The following is a 21458-nucleotide window of genomic DNA, read 5'->3' on the forward strand; positions in this document are numbered from 1 at the left end:
AAGTATTTGTGGGGGTCCCTTCTATTGGCATGCAATATGAATTCAGAAAACCTTGGCATCCCTGAGGGATATCTCCAGATCTTCCCAAATCCAAGTTCCTGAACACCATGAAAAGTTGCAGAATTACTGCATACCCTGTAATGAATGGCTTTGAAGATATGTTAATATAGACTCTTTCACGTGAAATATTCTTGTCAGTGAGAGAAACACATTCAACTTCCTTAACCATCCCTCTACTGCTCTGAAAGAAAATCATGGACTGGTGGTGCCTGTAACCAAAAAGTCTAGGGGTTTTTGGCTTCAGGTAGAGCTGGATCCAGAAGCTCAGATGATACCTTCAGAAATCTGTATGTTGTTCTCTCCCCTCAGCTCTGCTGTCTTCTGTGTGAACTTCATTCTTAGGCTGAATCTCTTCGGACTGTGGCATTAATGATGTGAGCAGCTCCAGGCTTAATTCTCACCAATTTAACAACCCCAAGGGAAAGAGAACAGCCTTTTCACAATAGATCTAGGAAAGGTTCTACTCCCGGATGCTTATGGCTCTGATTGTCCCGGTTTGGGTCATTCGCTTGGGTCACTTTTGGAACAGTCCTTGTGTTTAAAAGATAAAGGGGTTTCTTATTGGCATAGCCTGAGTTGCACGCTTACCTGTGGAGCCAGGGGGTAGGGTTAAGGCCACTCTAAATACATAGACTGAGGCTGAGGGAAGGATAGGTATCCCCTCCCCCCAAATAAAAACCATAAGAGCTCTGATTCCAGACTTTCTCACCAGCCAAAGTGACTTACTCCTGCAGTTAGGACTTGCAGAGCGCAGGTAAGGTCAGGTCCTAGAAAGTGACTATTAGCCCATGCCATGAAACTCCGGGTCCATGAAAACAGTTGAAAACAGTACAACTCTTGATTCCCAGTTATCTCATGTTGCCACATTGCATTGTATGATCCTGATTATTTCTCACGTATCCTAATTTATTCTAAAAACAAAAAAAAACAATGCTAAGAAGAATGAATAACCCACAGTCTAATACACTATCTAGCACAGAGCTGATTCTCAACACATACTTTTTTTTTAATTTTTTTTTTAACATTTATTTATTTTTGAGACAGAGACAGACAGAGAATGAACAGGGGAGGGGCAGAGAGAGAGGGAGACACAGAATCTGAAACAGGTTCCAGGCTCTGAGCTGTCAGCACAGAGCCCGACGTAGGGCTCGAACTCACGGGCCGTGAGATCATGACCTGAGCCGAAGTTGGATGCTTAACCAACCAAGCCACCCAGGCGCCTCTCAACACATACTTTTTAAGTGAGTGAGCCCCACTATGTACTAGAGTTAATTCTAGTCTCAGATCTTTTCTTCTGTGCTATTTTATCCAATTTATAGATAAAGAAAGGTGGGCTCAGAAATGTTCAGTAATTTCCCCCAGATTAGGAAAGGGAGTGGTGATTTCAAGCCCAGGGTGGTTGAGCTGTAAAACCCACACATGCCATACAGTTTCCATCTTGCAGTAAAAGAAGCCAGGAGGCTGACACAGAGCTGGTTGGTACCCAACCAGGGATCAAAACGTGAACCCCTGACTTCAGACACCGGACTGACTCTTCTCACACTTCCTCTCTGTGTGTGTGCAGTCTACCACAGTAGGAATAAACCCTTCAGTCCTCCGGGGTGTATTCAGGAAGATACTTGGCATTCAGGAGGACACTTTGAAAGTAACATATCTCCCAGAAATAGGGGCTTAAACTCCGATGTAAACCTGACAGTTTGGTGAGGGAGATGCCGCAAATCAGCCCACACTTTTGTGTTTATCATGGCTTTTGTTGTTGTTTATTTGCTTGTTTTTTTTTGCCTTTTTTCCCCCCCATGTCGGCAGACCACTTGCAGACCACCCAGGCCCCATCCCTTGGTAATCCTCCAAGAGGCTGGAGCACCCCTGCAGATTTTACTTGGGAAATTCTCCTTTGCAGGACTGCAGTTTGTAATTCCAGTGCATGTCCAGCCGGTTGTTAGAGGACTCCCTGCCTATTTCCATTAACCTCCATGCTTGTCCATTCTGTGGGGTTGCTTTTTTCTCCAGTGTTTTGCCATGTTTCTTATTCCTGATCTCTCATTTTGTAGGATTGCTTACATATTATGTAGAAGCTCACATTCCTGGGGCACCTGGGTGGCTCAGTCAGTTGAGCCTCCGGCTTCGGCTCAGGTCATGATCTCGCAGTTTGTGAGTTCGAGCCCCGCATCAGGCTCTGTGCTGATGGCTCAGAGCCTGGAGCCTGCTTTGAATTCTGTGTCTCCCTCTTTCTCTGACCCTTCCCCACTCATGCTCTGTCTCTCTCTGTCTCTCAAAGATGAATAAACGTTAAAAAAATTTTTTTTTTTTTTAAATCTCACGTTCCCTTCATGGAATAGGATTCTTTTCAACTCTGCTCACTCAACAGTCCCTCTTCATATTTCCAGTAATCATCACTGTTGTGTGGTGTTTGAACGCATCTCACCTTAGCCATCATGGCAGCCTAGGCAAATAGTGCACAAATATCACGTGTTAGGGAGAAGGTGGTCAGGATCCAAAGGCTGGGGCACTATCATACAGAGCTTGAACAAACACACTCAGAGGTCTTAAAGCTCTAAATATTACAGCCTTCCCAAAGTCTTAGAGACTGAGTCCAGAAATACTCTATACCTTGATATCTCAGAAACATTTGAAAAATAATTTCTTTCAAAGGGCATGTGCTCCCTTGTTTCAGATGTTTTAGATTTCAGTGTTCTCACTAGGGACCAGTTGTACTCAGTATTTGTGTGTAATTCCAGAGACGAGATTCCACTGGAATGTAAAGCTAGGTGAGCCTCAGCAATTGGGTTCAAACTCTTCATTTTGCAGAGGAGAGAACTGGAAGAGAAAGAAGTTACCTATATTTATTAAAATTTTTTTTTAATTTTAATGTTTATTTATTTTTGAGAGAGAGAGAGACAGAGAGAGCATGAGCAGGGAAGGGGGAGAGAGAGAAGGAGACACAGAATACAAAGCATGCTCCAGACTCTGAGCTGTTAGCACAGAACCCGATGTGGGGCTTGAACCCACAAACTGCAAGATCATGACCTAAGCTGATGTCAGATGCTTAACTGACTGAGCCACCCAAGCGCCCAGAAGTTGCCTATATTCATAAGCCAAGTAGTGTCAGAAACAAAACTAAAAGTCCCTTAATCTAGTTAGAAAATTTTCAAAAAAAAAAATAATACTAACAAATTTTTCTTTAAAAGTACTCTAGATCTTCTTTAAAAACTTTTTTTTTTTAGATTTAACATGTATTAGATCTCCAATAAACAATTCCCCAAAACCGACATGGTGGCCCTTTCAAGGGAATGATAGAAATTTCTATTGTATTCGGGTTTGGGAAGGCCAGGAGGAAGACATGGGTAGACTCTGGTTAGCTCTGAAGTGTGCTTGGATAGCAGGGGTCTACGTGGTAAAGGCGAGTTCAGTATGGACACTCACGGATTGTAGATGTAAATGAAAAATAGAGTCTAGAGGGAGATAGTTGTAAGTTTCTAGGGTAAGTGTCTAAAAGTTTGAGATCTAAGCAAAAGTACAGGTTCAAAGCATATTCGGTCAAAAAGAGTCTTCATAGGTCATTGTATCTATGGTATCTATGACTATTAGACCAAAGTTGTTGCTACTGTTGTTTTGTTTTGCATTTTGTCGTCTAGAGATTTCTTTTCAAGATGCTTATGTCATGTCCACCCTGATAGTACATACTCTTTCATCAATATTTATGTATTTATTTGTCCAAGAGACAGGTAAACAGAAGGTACCTCTTATTCTTACTTTTCTTTCCCCCTTGTGTATTCTGTGATCCAAACAGGTCTTAGAAAATGGGAACAAATTTCAATTTATACATCTCCCATCCTCATCTCCATCCCTAGGATAGTATAACCAATAAAAAAAGCTATTGATTGATCACTTACCCACATGATCAAGAACTACACCATGTGCCTTATATACTTTGTCTCATTTGATCCTAACAACAAATCTATGAGATATTATTAGCCCCATTATACAGATGGCAATACTGAGTCATAGAGAAGCTCAGAAACTTAAGGCATAACTGGTTTAAGTGGAAGATCTAGAATTTGAATCTATACCTATCTGGCTCTAAAGCCCATGGTCCTCATATTATACCTTTCCCTTTTTTTTTTTTTTTTTTTTTTACTCATATGTTTAACTTGAAATTATACGCACACAGGTGTGGGAAACTAGCACAGACCAAAGCAGGTTAAATAATGGTGAAGAGAGATAGCAAAGAGCTACTACAGTGGGGGATGGGAAGAGTGGGTATAGGTGGTCAAAAGGTACAAGCTCCCAGCATAGAAAAGAAGAGTGGCGATGGGTAGTTAGTAGAAATACAGAAGGCAAGCTGATTACTTTGAAAGCTTCCGAAAGGTGAGGCTTCAGCAGAAAGGCTGATCAGGACAAGAACAGGGTTTGATGGGGAAGAGATGAAAGTGATCGTCAGGTGCTCAACCCATGAGCAGAACATGGCAAGTGTTTGGAGAGTGAACAGGAATTATGTGGGTCTACACCAGGGGCCAGCAAACTGGGGCCCACAAGTTAAATCGAGTCTTCAGCCTGTTTTTGAAAATAAAAATGTAATTGGCACACGGCCACACTCATCTGTTTATGTAATATCTGTGGCCGCTTTGGAAGCATAGCTGCCGAATTGAGTAATTGCAACAGAGACCATGCAGCCTACGAGGCCTAACCCCTTCACTCTCTGGCCTTTACAAAAAACGTTTGCCCACCCCTGGCCGAGGTTATCAGCCAGGGCCTCAGAGCAAGAAGAGTCTTTAAATAGGTAAAATTGATCTAAATAAAAATTTTAAAAGAACTTCGCCTGTTCCCCCCGCCCCCCTTTCTGTCTGCTTTTGCAGAAGACGTTGGAATTTGGTCTCCAACCTGAAGATCCCCTTAATTAAAATGGAACAGAATACACCAATCATCTTAGAAATGTAGCATAGAATCAAGTTTACTCTGGTAGCAGCAATATAAAAATACTGGTGCTTTCCCCATCATCATGCAAGGTCATGTTTCTCTCATATGACCCCCAGGTCTTTCACATGCATCTCGGCGACGTTAAAGGTATGTACTGTGTGTTTTGAAAACCTTGGCTTGCCTCAACTTAAAGGTTTATGATTTAGAAAAGGCTCCACCTCCTAATGGTTTAAAAACCATTGCTAATTCCCCTTTCCTTGCGTCTCCGTTAAAATAAATCCCATAACTCCAAACTCCTGGGCTTTCATAAGTGGCAGGTCTGATCATGCATGATTTATAAATTACAGCTATGGACCATTAAGATAGATTTCTCAGCTTTAGGGCAGGCTACAGTGGTGTTATACACTGTGGTTTTGAATTTCTGAGGAAGCCAAGTACATAGTAGTTGACAACCCAAATAATTCAAATTCCATTTGCCTTTGTGGAAGGCTTTTTTTTTTTTTCCTTTAATGCAGCATTTTTTTTTTCTTCCACTTTCCTCTTTTAAGGTTCTGCCTTATTAAAACCTTTACTTCTTAAACATGAGTAGTCAGGAGTTCTTAATGCCACCCATTGCTTGATGGAAATGGTTATTTTTGTGTAAAGAACATCTTACTACTGAAGAGAGATGAGTGGCTTTTTCTGGTGATGGTGCTAACACAGAAACAGTTTGGACTCTCACCTGTTGCCACTGACTCAGTGTTGATTAATGGTAAGACTGTGAAGTTTTACAAATGCCAAGGCTTGGGAGTGATCATTCCTTCTGTGAGGGAAGAAGGCCGTGTGTAACACAGTCTTAAGAGCACACACCTGAAGGGGGATTAGGTTTTATTGTTTGCGCTGCTCTCTTGATAGCTTTTCTTTGGAGTCTCGAAAGCCAGTGCTAACGTGAAAAGAATCCAAGTCCCTGTCCAATCTGTGAGAATCTGTGACAGTTTGTGGACGAGGAGTAAAGCAATTAATCCTGTGTCAGGTTAAATACAAGAACATATTTCACCCATAAAATTTTGGTTGGAAGAAAAATGTGGGAAGGTTCTATGAGTTTGGGCAAAACTAAAAATGGTGAGGAGGGATTACTTTCTTCTCTTTTTTTTTGTTTCCTCAAGATTTATAAAAAGAATGAAATACAAGTTTCCAAACTTACCTGGCTATGCCTCCCTGACGTCATCTTATTTTGAGCTAGAATATGTGTCTGTAAGGCCTTCCCGCTATGGAGGACTCATAGACCAAGAGTCACTTGGATCAAAAAAGTCTCTCAACATACATAATAACCTAGTAATGACCTTGACCTTCTCCATCTCCAGTTCTAAATCTGCTTTAAAGAAGAAATTATCTTGGCGCACCTGGGTGGCTCAGTCTGTTAGGCATCCGACTTCAGCTCAGGTCATGATCTCGCAGTTCGTGGATTCAAGCCCCACGTCAGGCTCTACGCTGACAGCTCAGTGCCTGGAGCCTGCTTCGGATTCTGTGTCTCCCTCTCTCTCTGCCCCTCCCCTGCTCACGTTCTGTCTCTCTCTCAAAAATAAATAAACATTAAAAAAAAAAAATAAAGGAGAAAGCATCTTTAACTTACATATATAGTGTCAAATGTTTAGCTTTTTCTCTTTCAAACTAAAACCAAGAAAATCTTTTAAAGAAGCGGGGTGAGGGGAGGGGAATGGAGTACAAACAAGTAAACCAACCTGTCTGACCTGCTTTCTCTTTTATAAGTATCTAGTAATATGATCATTTTGTAATAAATAACTGAGCTGTACACCCTTTGGAAAATTCTGGCTCCCTGTTTTTTTGAATTGTGGCTACTTTGTTCAGAATGTGTAGGCAGTGCTGTTCTGGCCAAAGAAAACCTGATCAAATTTCCTTCCTTCTTACTCGTATTGTTTGTGAAAAGCCTAGCAGTTGTTTTAAATAAGTCTGGCCTCTGGTTAAAGTTTAAACCGGTAGTGAGATCCACCCAGAGCAGGGTGTTTCTGACACTCTCTGCTGCTCCTGGCCTAGGGTACTAAGAGTATTAGACCCCAGAAGCAGCCAATTTTGTAGTGCCTTTTAATACACAAAATTGTATTAACATCAACATGGATACAGACGGATGCACTGCAATAAACTGTAACCACTTGAGAAAAGCCTTTATTGACTCTCAAGTAAATAATGCACATTTTAAAGGACCTAAATATGCATTTACATAATGTGCTATAATTTTTTATTGTGTCAACTACTCACACACAGACACAGACACACACACGTCCATAAGAGATGTTTTCCTCTGTCAAAAATCTGGACTTTTATCATTCTTTGTGCATTATGTTAGCACCACACCAGATTCATAATGGTAGTTTCTTTCTCTCTGTAGGATCCCTGACCGGAAGATCTCAATGTACCTTTAATGAATTTCACTGATTGGGCGATTGATTGGTTTAACCCCAATGACACTTGCTAAAATGATTTGAGACTACTTAGACATAAACATATAGGCACACTGAAAACATCTAATCCAAGAGAAAGGAGAGAAGACAAGAAATAGGAGAGAAGAAAATACAAATTTAGATGTTGCTGAAGGCTGAGCTTTAGAGAACAGAAGAGCAAGGGTCTCATCCAGTAAGAGTAATACTAGCAGTTTATCTAAAGAAATAGCATGTATCTAATAATATTTAACAGAACTGTGCGATGTCTGTAACACAACTATTTTCTGTTTGAAGAAATTAAAGCTCAGGATCTTGAATGATTTATACCCAGTTTCACAGTGAACTAATGGCTGAACCAGAAGGTCCAAGGCATGAGAAAGTAAGGGTTGTGAAGGATAACCCTCTGAAACGCAGACTCAGCAATTGCCTAATTTGAAACTACAGGTTAAACGATTTCCTGGTGCTAATTAAGAATTAATTGGTCCTTGGGGCGCCTGGGTGGCGCAGTCGGTTGAGCGCCCGACTTCAGCCAGGTCGCAATCTCGCGGTCCGGGAGTTCGAGCCCCGCGTCGGGCTCTGGGCTGATGGCTCAGAGCCTGGAGCCTGCTTCCGATTCTGTGTCTCCCTCTCTCTCTGCCCCTCCCCCGTTCATGCTCTGTCTCTTTCTGTCCCAAAAATAAATAAAGGTTGAAAAAAAAAATTAAAAAAAAAAAGAATTAATTGGTCCTTATAAGTCAGTCATTGTAGAATTAATTTCATGTAGTACCATGTGTTCTTAGGTTTCTGTTAAACTCGGGGCCACAAGGGAAATTGTTTTAAGAAAATACAGTAAACTAAGATCTAAATTTAAGTTGCTAACGATGTTCTCTTATGTATTTAACAACAACAAAAAGGGCAGGGATGTTTATTAACATTAATGGAGGGATCCCAAGATGAGTTGAATGATTCCCTCTGTCAAGTTTCTTTAACTTTTACCCACCTGGTATTTACTCAAGTGATTTTTTGCCTTGGGCAGCATTCTCTGTTGGCCACTACAATTTCATAATTGAACAATCATTTATCACTTTCCTTCGAGCACCTGAAGCATTGCCGCTTTATCATTAAGGTCTGCTTCCCCGGGACTCTTGACAACGAAGTTCCCACGTTTGTGTTTGACGTGCTGCAGAAACCGAGCCTATCATTTTTTTGTGCTTACTACGTTCCCAGCCTTGTTTGGAAAATACTACATTCTGCCCCTGACTAGAAACTATTTGGTCAGATGTGATGCTGGGTCACATCTTCTCGCTACCAGTAGAGACAACCATACCATATCAGATGGTATGGTTAGGTGAGACAAAACTCCTTTGGCTCTTTAAAGCACAATTGGCAAAGTAAGAGATGACCAGAGCCATTTAACGTTTTAGCCTGTGGGTTTAAGCTCAGAGGCAATAATGCATCACCAGATTTATCATTTATTTTGGGAAGTCCTAAGTTTTACTAGGCTTTTTTTCCAGGTGGGGAAAAAAACCAAAGTTTTAAGTCTATCTGTATGGTTCTTGGTTTCTGTACCACTCTTGTATGCAATCGCTGGTTGTACGTTCAACTAGTATTTATGGAGGGCCAGACACTGTTCTGGGGATCTGACAGTGAACAAGTAACTAGAAATAGCTATTTACTCAGATGGGAAAGACTGGAAGAAGAGCACGTATAAAGGGTAGAAGATCACAGGAATTCTAGTTTCAATAGGCTATGTTCAAGATGCCCTCAATTGCATGACTGAAGATGAAACTTCGTGTGCTGACACCCTGCTGTATCCCATGCCCATAGTAGCAGCCCCATCAGTGTTTATGGGATAGATTAAAGGTTGCATGAATGAAGGGTCCCCTCAGATCATCTGCAAGACGTGGATTAAGACTATCGCTTCTACTCCAAACCCCCATTTGCACTCTTTGCAAGCTACAGATGCTATTCTGAACCCCCAAGTCCTTAGCCATTTCAATTATTACAAAGCACCCCAATACTAAAGACATCCCAGTAAAGAACAAAGAACCCATGGCCAGTGGTCAATGGCGATGTATGATTTTTACAGTCTTCAGCCATGCGTATGGGGTAGTGGAAGAAAGTGTGGCCTGTCTTGCTTCGTTTGTTCCACACTTCTATGAGTCCCTCTCGGTATTAGGAAAATCTTATTCCCCAGACATTGGGGCATCCCTTTGTTTGGCCTCTGCAGGGACTCCCAGAGTTTGAAGACTTAAATTGCAAAGAGTAAGGCAGGATAAACACTCTCCCCTGCTTTTATTTGGGGGCTGTTTCTCTGGCCCTCCCTGAGGAAAGCTGGTGCTTTGGCGTCCCTTGATTTGAGTATCTCCGACCCTCCCTGTGTGCTGCTCTTATTCTCCAGCAGATTCTATCAATCACCCTTCGAATTCAAGGGCAGAAGTTCTCTCAGGAACATTATCAAGCGGTTCACATAAGTTTTTTAATCTAATATAATCTTCTTGTACAAATAAAATTTAGCAGGGCTCAAATAAAAAGGAGTAAGAGTTGTCTGAGATCTTGTATCAATTTTTATGGGCAGAGGGCCCACAGTTCAGCAGGGGTCACTGCCCACTCAGCCTGTGGGTTCCCCTGTCTAACATTTATGCATTTCTGACTTTGGCTTTGAATTGGCCAAAAAAAAAAAAAAAAAAAAAAAAAAAGGAAAGAAAGAGAGAGAAAAGAAAAAGAAAAAAAAAAGGCTACGTGAACCTTCCATGTAAAGTGAGGCATCCAAATTACACAGGTTCATTAAGTGATCATTTACTACATACTTCAAAAAAATTTCATCCTGTATTAGTCCCTAGAAATTTCCTTGAAAGGGGTATAAGAGCTTTAACAATGAATTATTGTCTATGGGTTAGCTCAGCATGAAAGAGGATCCATATGTGCAAACTAGAATTTGTCATATGTAATGTCAGTTAAATCAGGTCTAATCTACCAAATACATTTTTTATTGCTTGCTTCATTAAAAAGGCTCTTAAGGTAATGAATAATCTTCAGCTTCACCAAGGATTATTAATGCCTTTATAACTCATGTCCACTGAAAATGGAAAGACAGCCTGAAACTCTACCCTAATCTAACCTCCATGTTTGTCTTAGAGCCTTGAGGAAGAAAATCTATCAGACGTACCCAGTGTTAAATTCAGCCACATGAGCAGTGGTATGAGTTGGGTCAGGAAAGAAAGAAAAAGGAAGCTGGACCGGGCTTAGGAGCTGTGGCAGAGCGGGTCTGTCTCTTCGTGACTCTGACGCTTTCTTTTCCTACAGCAAGCCCGCATGCAACACCGTCGACTCTTCATTTTCCGACGTCGCCCATTATCCAGCAGCCTGGACCTTACTTCTCTCACCCAGCCATCCGCTATCACCCTCAGGAGACGCTGAAAGAGTTTGTCCAACTTGTCTGCCCTGATGCTGGTCAGCAGGCTGGACAGGTGGGGTTCCTCAATGTAAGGAGACCTCCTTTTTTTTTTCCAATTTCTTTAGAAATATTAACCGAATGTAAAAATAACAAGGGGAGACCTTATGACCATGTGACATTGTGCTCTGATGTTGTGCTGATGGACTGCAGGCAAATGTCATATTTATTCTAGATTGTGGGAAAGTTAACTTGCTCTAAGAGTGATTGGCCAGGGTTTAAAAAGTGTTTGTGTTAAGTTCGCAACTGTCAAGTTTATGGATATAAATCATCTCAAGGGTGAACTGTATAACCTTCTAAGGTCTGTGGGCTGATAATTCCACCTCACGCACACTAACCCTCGAGCTCACACAGTTAACAAAATAGAAAGACCAAATAATTTTAAATAATGATTTGGAGGGGAAGGGAGGGGTAGGGGGATGAAGGGGGCACAGATGTTTCAGATCAGCTAAGTTGATATTTTTTAAAAATACAGTCTTCTAACACTTTAGATCAAGTTGACCAGTACTTGAACTCAAGATGCTCGAAGTACAGTTTATTATGGTTTGTTATTTCTGCAAGTAGGTTATCTTTCCCACTTATCTTTGTATAAAGCTAAACAGTATTCGGCAGCTTCAAATGAATATTTTCGTTTTTTCTCTAAGGAACCAAATAATCACGATTTGAAATAATATTCCAAATGTAAAAGTGATTTTAAAAAAATCACAAATTTTGTTTCAAAATGGAACTAAATGTTTACAATTGGATAGCTGCATCCCAAAGCCAATAATAATAATAATAATAATAATAATAATAATAATAAATAGTAAATAATGACCAGCAGAAAGCTACATGTGATTTTCCTTTTCTCCTAATAGCTGCACACGAAGCCGCAGATGAGCCGTAATTATTATTGCCTAATTTAGAATATTATATCACACGGCCCTGTCACTGATTTTCCTCCCGTGCAGAAATACCTGATTCTGCATATCTGAGACAGAACAGGCAGCTTTGACTAATGTCTGGTGATGTGTTAGCAGATACATTTCTGTCTAGACAACAAATCAATATGGGGCCTTTTTTCTTTTTGCTTGTGTATTCATTTGCTTGGCTTATTCCAAAGCATTCACTTATGGACTTTCGGCCCGCTCAGAAATAACACACGGACAAGTTTGCTAGCAAGAAAGCACAGCATTCTGATTGTCAGACAAGATATCTTTGAGGAACAATACCAAATATATAAGAGAATGTAGATGAGGGTCTAACTGAGGCTGCGTCTGCAGAATTATTAAGCTTACGCTCAAAAGCCTGGGACAACTGGATCTCCCTCAGCTGAATTTTGATTCGGGACTATAGCCTAAATACCAGGTGTTATTATTGGTTGCACAGTATCACTGAAGTCTGGAGTCAGAAAGGCCACCTGAGAGACCATGAAAAGTCTGCAGTGACCACCAGCATCAAGAATCTCACTTTTAAATTTCTAACTTTTTAAAAATAGTCATGACATTATCGTATATAAGTATCAAACTCCTGGTTTTGTGTTTTGATCAATATTTTATAGGGTTTAAGGCAGGTCTATTCGTGGGACTATTTTGAAAAACTTGAAAATAAAATGGATCTTATTGCTTTCTTCAGAGGGGAACTTTCTTTTGTTAAAGAGCTGTTATTTGGTTGTTCTAACATCAGGCAGCCAAATAAATATGACTTTTATGGCATATGCTTATATAATTTAAATCAAAATTAGAAGTGATATTTTTCCCTAGCAGAATTTTGACAGCTCAATTCTAAAGTTTCTGTGCCTGATGTTATACAATATGTGAAAGAAATTTTTCATGTTCACTTAACATATTTATTAAATGTTATATAATATCAACTTTGAAGAGTGAAAATAAAATATTATTTTTAATTTCCGACGCATATTTGGGAAACCTTATTGTATCTGTGTAAATAGACATGACGGAATAATTCCACAACCTATAAAACACTTACATATGAAATAAATAATACTCGTGGGAATGAGGATGAAGGTAGCAGTTCATACAGAAATGAAACATTCCAAGCGCAAGTTGGCAGGTCGTTTTACGGAAGCAGGATGTAAAGAAGGCCAAAGTAATTCGAGAGAGAAGTTGAGGCTACGTTGAGCATGTGTGCCTAAGACTACACTTTTGCGGAATGCCTTAAGGACAACCCGACAGTTTTTTAATCCATATGCTCTTATGCAAGAACTCAAGCAGCTAGAATACTTCGTAATTTTACATAAAAAGATGGACTAATGCATGTTTCATTTGCAGAAGCCGCTAATGGTCGGTATGTGTTTCTTCTTTTCCTTCTGCATGTTTGTTTGGTTCCCGCCCTCACAGCCCAACGGGAGTAGCCAAGGCAAAGTGCACAACCCATTCCTTCCCACCCCAATGTTGCCACCGCCGCCGCCACCACCGATGGCCAGGCCTGTGCCTCTGCCGGTGCCAGACACAAAGCCTCCAACCACATCAACAGAAGGAGGTGCAGCCTCCCCGACCTCACCCAGTAAGTACGGCTGAGACGAGGCGCCGGTCACTGATAAAGCTCTGTGTACTTGAATCCTCATTTAAAGTTTCGTCCCAACTGCACAGGCTGTAGTGATAGGCACTCATCCCCAGCGACGGTTGTAGCATGGGTTTGCAGGGCCGAGACAAGATCACAGCGAACACCGCTCTCGGGTACCGTCAACTACACCAGATGTGGAAGTGACTGGGTGTTTGGGCGGATAACATGGTGCAACTATATGCCCAAGACTGAGAGCAAGATACGACTCTTAAATTTTGCATATTATTTCAGTAGCTGTGAGTGCTCTCAAACACAGAGATCATCAAACAGCATCTACTTGCATACATTCTTATTAGCAAAAAGCTCCTTTTGCTTTTGTGTAGGCCTGCCTTCCAGCAACTTACAGTCCAAGAGAAATGCATTTGATGAGCTGTGCACCTCAGACATCACACAGGAAAAAAAGGTTTAAATCAAAGTAACAGTTCAAAGGTGTGTACCTTGACCACTCACCAAGAGCAAGAGCCTGGCAGAAGATCAGAGCTGATAACTGTGGTGCATGGTCAGGTGTGGCAGGGGGAGGTGATAGAAAGTATAATGGGATGGGAAAGGAAAAGAAACTCTTGGCTCTTCTCTGAATAGTATGGGAACATGTGATCAGATGATAAAAACCTTTTTAGATGATAGGAATGATTAATTGCTGAATTAGAGGGATAGTTCCTGATATTTTAAAGATGGCAAGGGGATAGGAATAGCTCGATCACATGAATTTGTCTTTTGTTAGTACCTGGAACGATGTCAAAAAAGAGTGATGGCCGGAGACAGAGTTCTGAGGTGTTGGATGGACAACCTAACCTTGACAGATGATGCGATGAGCACCTCCTTAAGCCTCTACTGAGGGATCAAAGTGTAAGAAAGGATAGGAATTGTGACACTAATGCTAAGGAGAGCAGGTCTCCAAGGAGGTCTTCAAAGGTGAGACTGGAGGCAAGGAATCCATTGAGGAAAACATGAGAGGAGACCAGGAAAGAAATGTTAAGATCGAGAACTTGAGCAGCAGTTGCAGAAGTTGAATGGACAGGAGCATGAGGAGGGATATTTTGTAGACCTCAGCAATGAGTGTAACAAAGGATGACTCTAGACCTCCTAGGTTCCTTACTTTCAGTTTGGGGGACCTAATGATATTGGGTGCAGGAGGGAAAGGGCCAGAGAGGAAAAATAAGCCTATGTTGACACTATGTCACTGGATTTAATTCTGGGGACCCTGATTCCAAAATGTCTGGAATTCCTCATGGACATGTGTCTGAGGGTGAACTTTGGGTTATTGAGTATTTCTTCATTCTGATAACACATGTAGAAGTGAGTGGCATTTTATATGGATTCTGATATTACAGCAAAAAGATTGGGGGCCCAGGGGCAATTTTGTGGGGACCGACTTCCCTTGATAAGAGGTGGTTCAACCCTTGTCAACAAAGAAGAAAACCCAGAGTGTCTAGTGACAGAGGAAACAAACGAGGCCTGTTCCACAGATCTTGGAAGCTCAGCTTCGAAAATAAGCTTCTGAGAAGCAGAGGCTCACAGGTGTGTCCTGTTTATTGTATATTAACGTAATGTCTTCAGACAAGTTAGAGAAATCACCATCCCCAAACTCTATTTAAATCTAGTCACAGGGGGATAACGGCCTACAGACTGGTAGTCACATAATTACTGTGCCCCGTACATCCCTCCGTGTACCACTTTTCTGTTCACCCTCTCCCTCTCTGCACGGGACAATGACACAGTCCTTTAAAAGCCTACCAGTAATACTCTTCCTTTTCATTTAAACACATATTCCTCTCCACTATCAATGTCCCATGCATTCACAGTACATTTTCCAGTAATGGGAGGGGACCCCTGTGGCCCTGTGGAAGAATCAGAATACCATGTGCAGTTACTGAAGTCTGGAAGATAAGGTCTCAAATCCCCCCACCTTTTAAATTACTGGCTGTGTGTCTCTTCAAATCTGTTTCCTCATCTGTAGAATGTGGGTGATGATACCTGCCTGGCAGGGTTGTGTGAAACCTGCCATGATGAGCGCCACCGCGAAATAAATTGTTGAAGTCTTTTATTATCTGCCAAAATTCTTAGTACAGTTTCCAGGCTTGGGTAAGGATGAAGTATGTCTGTAGGACACATATAGCTACTCAACCCGAAATCAGGCTGATGCCTTTGGGTCCATACTTCTGGATTCCACGCCATGGATTAAATCAAATGGCTTGTATAGGAAGGTATCTGTCATCTTCTCATGCCCAGCCTCAAGCATTCCTTCAACATTATGTGAAGAAGCGTGGATGGGGCCCTGGCGGATCTAATTCATATGGTTGCATGTCCATTAGAACAGGGTTTAAAGATTTGTGGTGAAAGGATATCAGGAGAGAGAGCCCAAAAGTTTGATATAGGTAATTTAATACTTTTGAACCATATGATTCTAGGAATGTAGGCAAAATAAAATGTTCTACTGGTGGCATAGAAAGGCTTTTATCATCATGACTTGCTTCTGGGCTTTTCTGGGGGTTGCTGAATTCACAAGAATGTGTTGTTTCACAGCAATAGCTCGCCTTACCATCCTCTCCTTTATTGATAAGACAGTTGATAGGCTGGAGGACATGTAATTTATAGCATAGGGGAGCCTTTCCAATTCTCAAAGCCCGCTGGTCCACACTGGGAAGACATTTAAGGAACCCCCCCCCCCCCCCCCCCCCCGCCACCACAGGCACACGCACAAACTCCTCTTCCATGCCCTGATTTCTGAACCAATTGGTAAATAAAATACAAGAAAAAATCGTAAGGAAGACCAGACTATCGCTTTTACTATCAGAGAATTTAGTTGATAACTGTAAGCAAATGGTGCTTCCTAATGCTGAACCCCTGAGTTACACAGACCCATCTCTAGTGGCTGGCAATGTCTGACCACCACAGGCCTTCCCAAGTGGGGTCTGCCCTCCCGTTTAGAGCTGATAACTCGGAGGTCCAGATGGCTGCATGTTGCCTACCAGCCCCTGTCTTCCTAAGAGAAAGGAGCAGGACAAGTCATGTCTGGTTTTTACTTCTAAACTCTACAGTCTAGAAAGTAGAAAGTGATCAGAGGGAAAGAAACCACAAAGATATAGAAGGGAACAAATATCTGAGTAAAATCGCTTCCCCCTCTCTCAGCATGCATCTTGATGACTACCTTCTTTCATTCACTCATTCAGCCTTCATATAGCGAGCACTTATCATGTGCCAAGGACTGTGTTAGCTGCTTGGGATACAGAGATGGTTAATCCTTGCTCTACCGAAATGTAGGATCCTGTGGAAGGAGACAGCTGGCAAATGGGTAGTTCCCAGGAGACAAAGCTGGGACAAAGGCTTGGGTTCTACAGGAGCACGTGGGAGGGAGTTTGGTCTAGGAACAGAGTCTTAGCTAAAGATGATTTTGGAGAGGGTGACTTCTATTTAGTAGGGATAATAGTCTGGTATTTTAAATCTGAGGAGGAAGGTAGCACTTTTCTTCAGAAACCAGCCTGGTGGGGGGAGGGGATGTCTAAAATTAGATTACCACTGAATAAAAATTTAGGGCAAAAAATATAGTTTCATAAATTATGTACCTTCTTAGAAATTAAAATCACAGGGTGGTTGGATCCTGTTTATCTTTGCCAGTTTATTAGAGCTCAACTTTAGCAAGAAGAAATATCATGACAAGGTATTAAGTACAGATGTTCGAGATCCCAATAGCATGTTGGAAATTGAGGCTTTTTTCAAAAACACTAATTGTATGACCCAGGACAGCCTTTTCTACCTGGCGTTTGAGATGACTTCCAGTAAGATAAAATTTTCAAAATACAAGTAGGAAATCATGCCAAGGGTCTCCTATATTACCAACTTTTCTGGGCTTCAAACTCCCTTATCTGCTAATGGGAGTATCACTGGCTGCTATACCCACTCTCTTAGGCAGATTGACAGGACAAACTGGGGTGACAGATGTGCTGTGCTGTAGACAGTTAAGAGTCCAAGGCATAATTTTTAATATCATCTTATAATGAAATACAAATGGATGCCAGCCTAAAGCAGAGTATGTATTTTAACCTAATCAGTTGCCTCTGGCATCAAATATTCAACTTTGCAGCTGTGGCCAGAAAAACATGGGTAAGGCAGATTTGGGAAAAAATTTGCCTATGAAATAAATACATTTTAATGGGAGAAATCCTTACTAGTGCCCTAAAACAAAACAGAACAAACAAAACCAGGGGCGTGGGGGTAGAGTTAACAGTTATTTGGAGAAAGATTGATGTACTACTGTGTCAGATCTTTTTCAGATACCATAACAAATACGGATAACCCGTAAGAGTCATTCACAATGGATGTGTTCTGTTCCCGCTAACTACCTTTGGTGGGTTTAGATACCTACTGAGAGAACATTGCTTCTTTCGTTCATTCAATAAATAGTAATTGACCATCACCTATTTGCCAAGTAGTGTTCGAGGTGCTAGGATTGAGCAGGAAATGAAAGAGATTTTAAAAATTCCCTGATCTTGTGGAGCTCAGATTACAGAAGGGAAGAAAGTCAATAAAAATAGTGAGTATAAAAGGTAGTGTGATGTAAGTCGGTTGTCTGTCGGCATACGTAGGGGTCAGGAGTGGTGGAGGTAGGGGACGACTGTCAGGGTGGGCAGAGAAGGCCTGTCTGAGAAGGGGACATTTGAGCAAAGAGCTGACGGAAGTGAGAAGATGAGCCATGAGGCTGTAGGGGGAAGAGCTTTTCAAGCAGAAAGAACAGCCCGTACACCTGGCCAGGGTGGTGAGAACAGAATGAGGAAGCAAAAGTAGGAGAAGGCAAGGTCAAAGGTAAGGTGGATGAGTCTGGGAGCTGGGTGTGAGGTAAATGTAGGCTCTTGTAGGCCCTTGTAAAGACTTGGGCATTTACTCTGACCGAGACAGGAAGTAGAGAAGTGATAACTACCTAGTTTTTAACAGAAACGCTTTGAAGGCTGTGTTGAAAATAGATTGTAGGGGGCAAGAATTAAAGCAGGGAGACCAGTTAAGAGGCTGTTTGTTTGTTTGTTTTTTAATCAATACAATGAGTGTCTTCAACCTGCAGCTGCTATTTTAGGCACAAGGGATGCAAAAGTGAACAAAACAGTCTCCTTCCCTGTGGACAAACAATAATCAAAGTATAAGTAAATTAGTAACTTAGGGACCATAAGGTCTAACAGAGAAAACTAAAACAGGGAGGGGAGGTGGCACCGTGTTGCAGAATCCAGGAACTAACATGGGGCAGGAGGTGTGGTGAGAATTATTTGAAGGGAGAGCTGATAGGATTTGCTGACACCTTAGATATTGGGTTGAGGGGGGGGAAATGAGAGAAATCAACAATGACTTAGGTTTTTTTACCTGGGCCACTGGAAAGATGGAGTTGCCATGAACTGAGAAGGGAACATTGCAGGAAGAGTCATTCTGGGTGAGGGGTAGGGACCAGAGTTTGGTTTGACCAAATTATGTTTGACATGTCTATTAGGTATCTTACCAGTTGGTACAAATTATATAGTAGCATGATACCTATGAAAGCTCTTTGCAGTTACCTGAGTTTTTCCATGTGCATCATCCATTAATTGGGAAGGGATTCCTGTTCAAACATGCCATACATTGAATGGATAGTCCTCAGAGTCTTGAGGACAACAGTTGAAGAATAGGCGAAATATCTCATTACATTTGGGTCTATTTGTGATATGATGATTCCAAATGCAGTTTTCTTTTTCTTAATTGTATTGTAACATCCAATTTTTATATAATAGGTTAGTACCAAGATCATACTATAAAAATGGACTTATCCAGAAAAGAAATTGCAGATTGGCATCATAGCCTAGAATTATAACAGGGAAAAAAAATGCTTTTGGATTATGATGGAAGATAAAACATGCATATTTTCTTTTTTTTAATTAATTAGGAACCCAAAAACTCAATTTAAGAATGCATAAAAGACTCATAACATCTTTCTCCATGCCTTCTTAGCCATGAACTTTTGGTTTTTTTAAAACTAGAATTCTATTAAAGAAGAAGCATGCAATAACAAGTTTCCTTTATTATTTATTTTTATATCTACAATGAATCTTACATACATTCATTATGCGAATGAGTATGAACCTGTTAACCAAGAATATAACAATAATCTATGATGGGGATGGAAATTTTGCAGTATAATAATTAACGTATGTTCAATGCTTTTTGGTTAGCAACGCTCTGTACACAAATACGTTATCTTGTTCTGTCTTCCTAAGAGTCCTGGTTGGTCAGGATTTTATAGACAAGGAAGCTGAGATTAAAAAGTGCAGATTACTGGGGCTCCCGGGTGGCTCAGTCAGCTAAGCATCTGACTCTTGGTTTTGGCTCAGGTCACAATCTTTCAGTTTCATGATTTTGAGCCCCACCGCTCCACCCCTCCTTGGACTCTGTGCGAGCACCGTAGAGCGTGCTTGGGATTCTCAACCTCTCTCTCTCTCTCTCTCTCTCTCTCTTTCTGCCCCTCCCCCACTTGTGCTGCCTTGGTCTCTCTCAAAATAAATAAGTAAACTTAAAAAAAAAAGAAAAAGTGCATATTACTTTCCCAAGCTCATACTCCCGTAGTCACCCGGACTGGACTCAAATGCAGGCCTTCCTGTGCTCTTTCTACTATCTCATACATACTTTGTACAAATTACAGAGCAATATGACATGATTTCTGGTTGCTATTAAGCCACAACTGCCTGCTTATCTGAAATTAATCACAGCACCACAAAGTATTGAGCTTTTTACTCATGTGCCACGCACCTTAAAAGTATTTTTGTATGTGTTGTCTTCTTTTAATTTTCACAATAATCCTATGAAGTAAATACTTCTGTTACCCCAATTAAGGGTTTCTTAGCCAGGTATAGCGGCGTTATGATTCACACCCAGCCACCTTGACCCTGTGGTTCATACGCTTGGCCATAGCATCCTATGGGGTATCTTTGCATTAGCCCAAAGCTTCTGTGTTTTTTTTGCAGTGAAAACCCTATGGGAAAAATATAGAAGATGTTAGTTGGCCATTTATACTGCAGTATGAATTGGTCTCTGTTTCTGAGAGTAACTCTTGTTATCAGGGAAAGGAAGATTTGGAAGGAGATCAAACAAAAACAGCAAAAAGACGAAAAATAGGAGATGTTGATCAAGGCAGATTTCCTTTATTCTCCACGACTCCCGAGAACTTGGACTGTTGATGAGTGCTTTGAAGAATTATTTTCCGAGTTACCACCCAAATAATGACCCCTCTCCTTTTCACCAACACTTTTCCTTAAAATGTATAACACACTGTTGTAATCAATAATTGGATTCAGAACAAGCTAGTGAATGATATGTCATATTTTCACAATTTTTAGGTGACATAAGGACTGTTTCCTCTTTCAGAGAAAAGCCAATGGATAATTGCAAGGGAAAATGGGGGAAAAATAAGTTAGTGGCTTCCTTTCACAAAACACTTTTTCATTAGTGACGCCTGAACTATTCCATTATTCTTTTCCTTTAAATTTTTAAAATTACATTCAATAAAATCCATTCTTTGCTGTAAATTTCCACAAGTTTTTATAATATCATAGATTCTTGCAACCAATTCTACAGATAGGATAGAGAACAATCCCAAAACTTCCTTCTTTTTCTTACCTACTTTTAATTTAATGTCTGAGGTTATTTAGTGCCAGGGAACTTGATTGCAATCCATTTCCACATTGGTATCATTTTTTGTTTCGTTTTGCTTTGTTTTTCCACATTGGTTTTAATTTCTCTACCAGTTCTGCTGCTATCTCCATTACATTTCAATTTTTTACATTCTTCTGAATTAGAAAGAGACCTATATAATATGCAATATTTTAATATTTGACGATAGTGGCATTTCATATGAGAGGAAGGAGAGTATTATTCAATAAAGTTACCCAGACAACTGGGTAACTTGTCCAGGAAAAAAAAATAAATTCCTTACACCAAAATAAATTCTGGCTGGAGGAAAAAACCAAACATACAAAGGTTAAGCCTTAAGTGCCACATGAAAATATAGAACAATTTTTAAAATAATATTGGAGGTG

General features: G+C 40.8%; 1 protein-coding gene across 6 annotated transcripts in view; it reads left to right on the forward strand.

Annotated features, from left to right (window-relative positions):
• Positions 1–21458, forward strand: part of NFIA (nuclear factor I A) — a 579301-nt gene that overhangs the window by 508539 nt on the left and 49304 nt on the right. For 5 of the 6 annotated variants that reach the window (XM_040470429.1, XM_040470426.1, XM_040470428.1 and 2 more), the window contains 2 exons: positions 10701–10879; positions 13188–13353. In XM_040470429.1, the coding sequence (XP_040326363.1) occupies positions 10701–10879; positions 13188–13353 (345 nt within the window). The remainder of the gene's footprint in view (positions 1–10700; positions 10880–13187; positions 13354–21458) is intronic. The other variant, XM_040470427.1, reaches the window with a different exon arrangement.

The sequence above is a fragment of the Herpailurus yagouaroundi genome, unplaced genomic scaffold, assembly GCF_014898765.1.
Source record: "Herpailurus yagouaroundi ecotype Mexico unplaced genomic scaffold, PumYag 77, whole genome shotgun sequence".
Taxonomy (NCBI): Eukaryota; Metazoa; Chordata; class Mammalia; order Carnivora; family Felidae; genus Herpailurus; species Herpailurus yagouaroundi.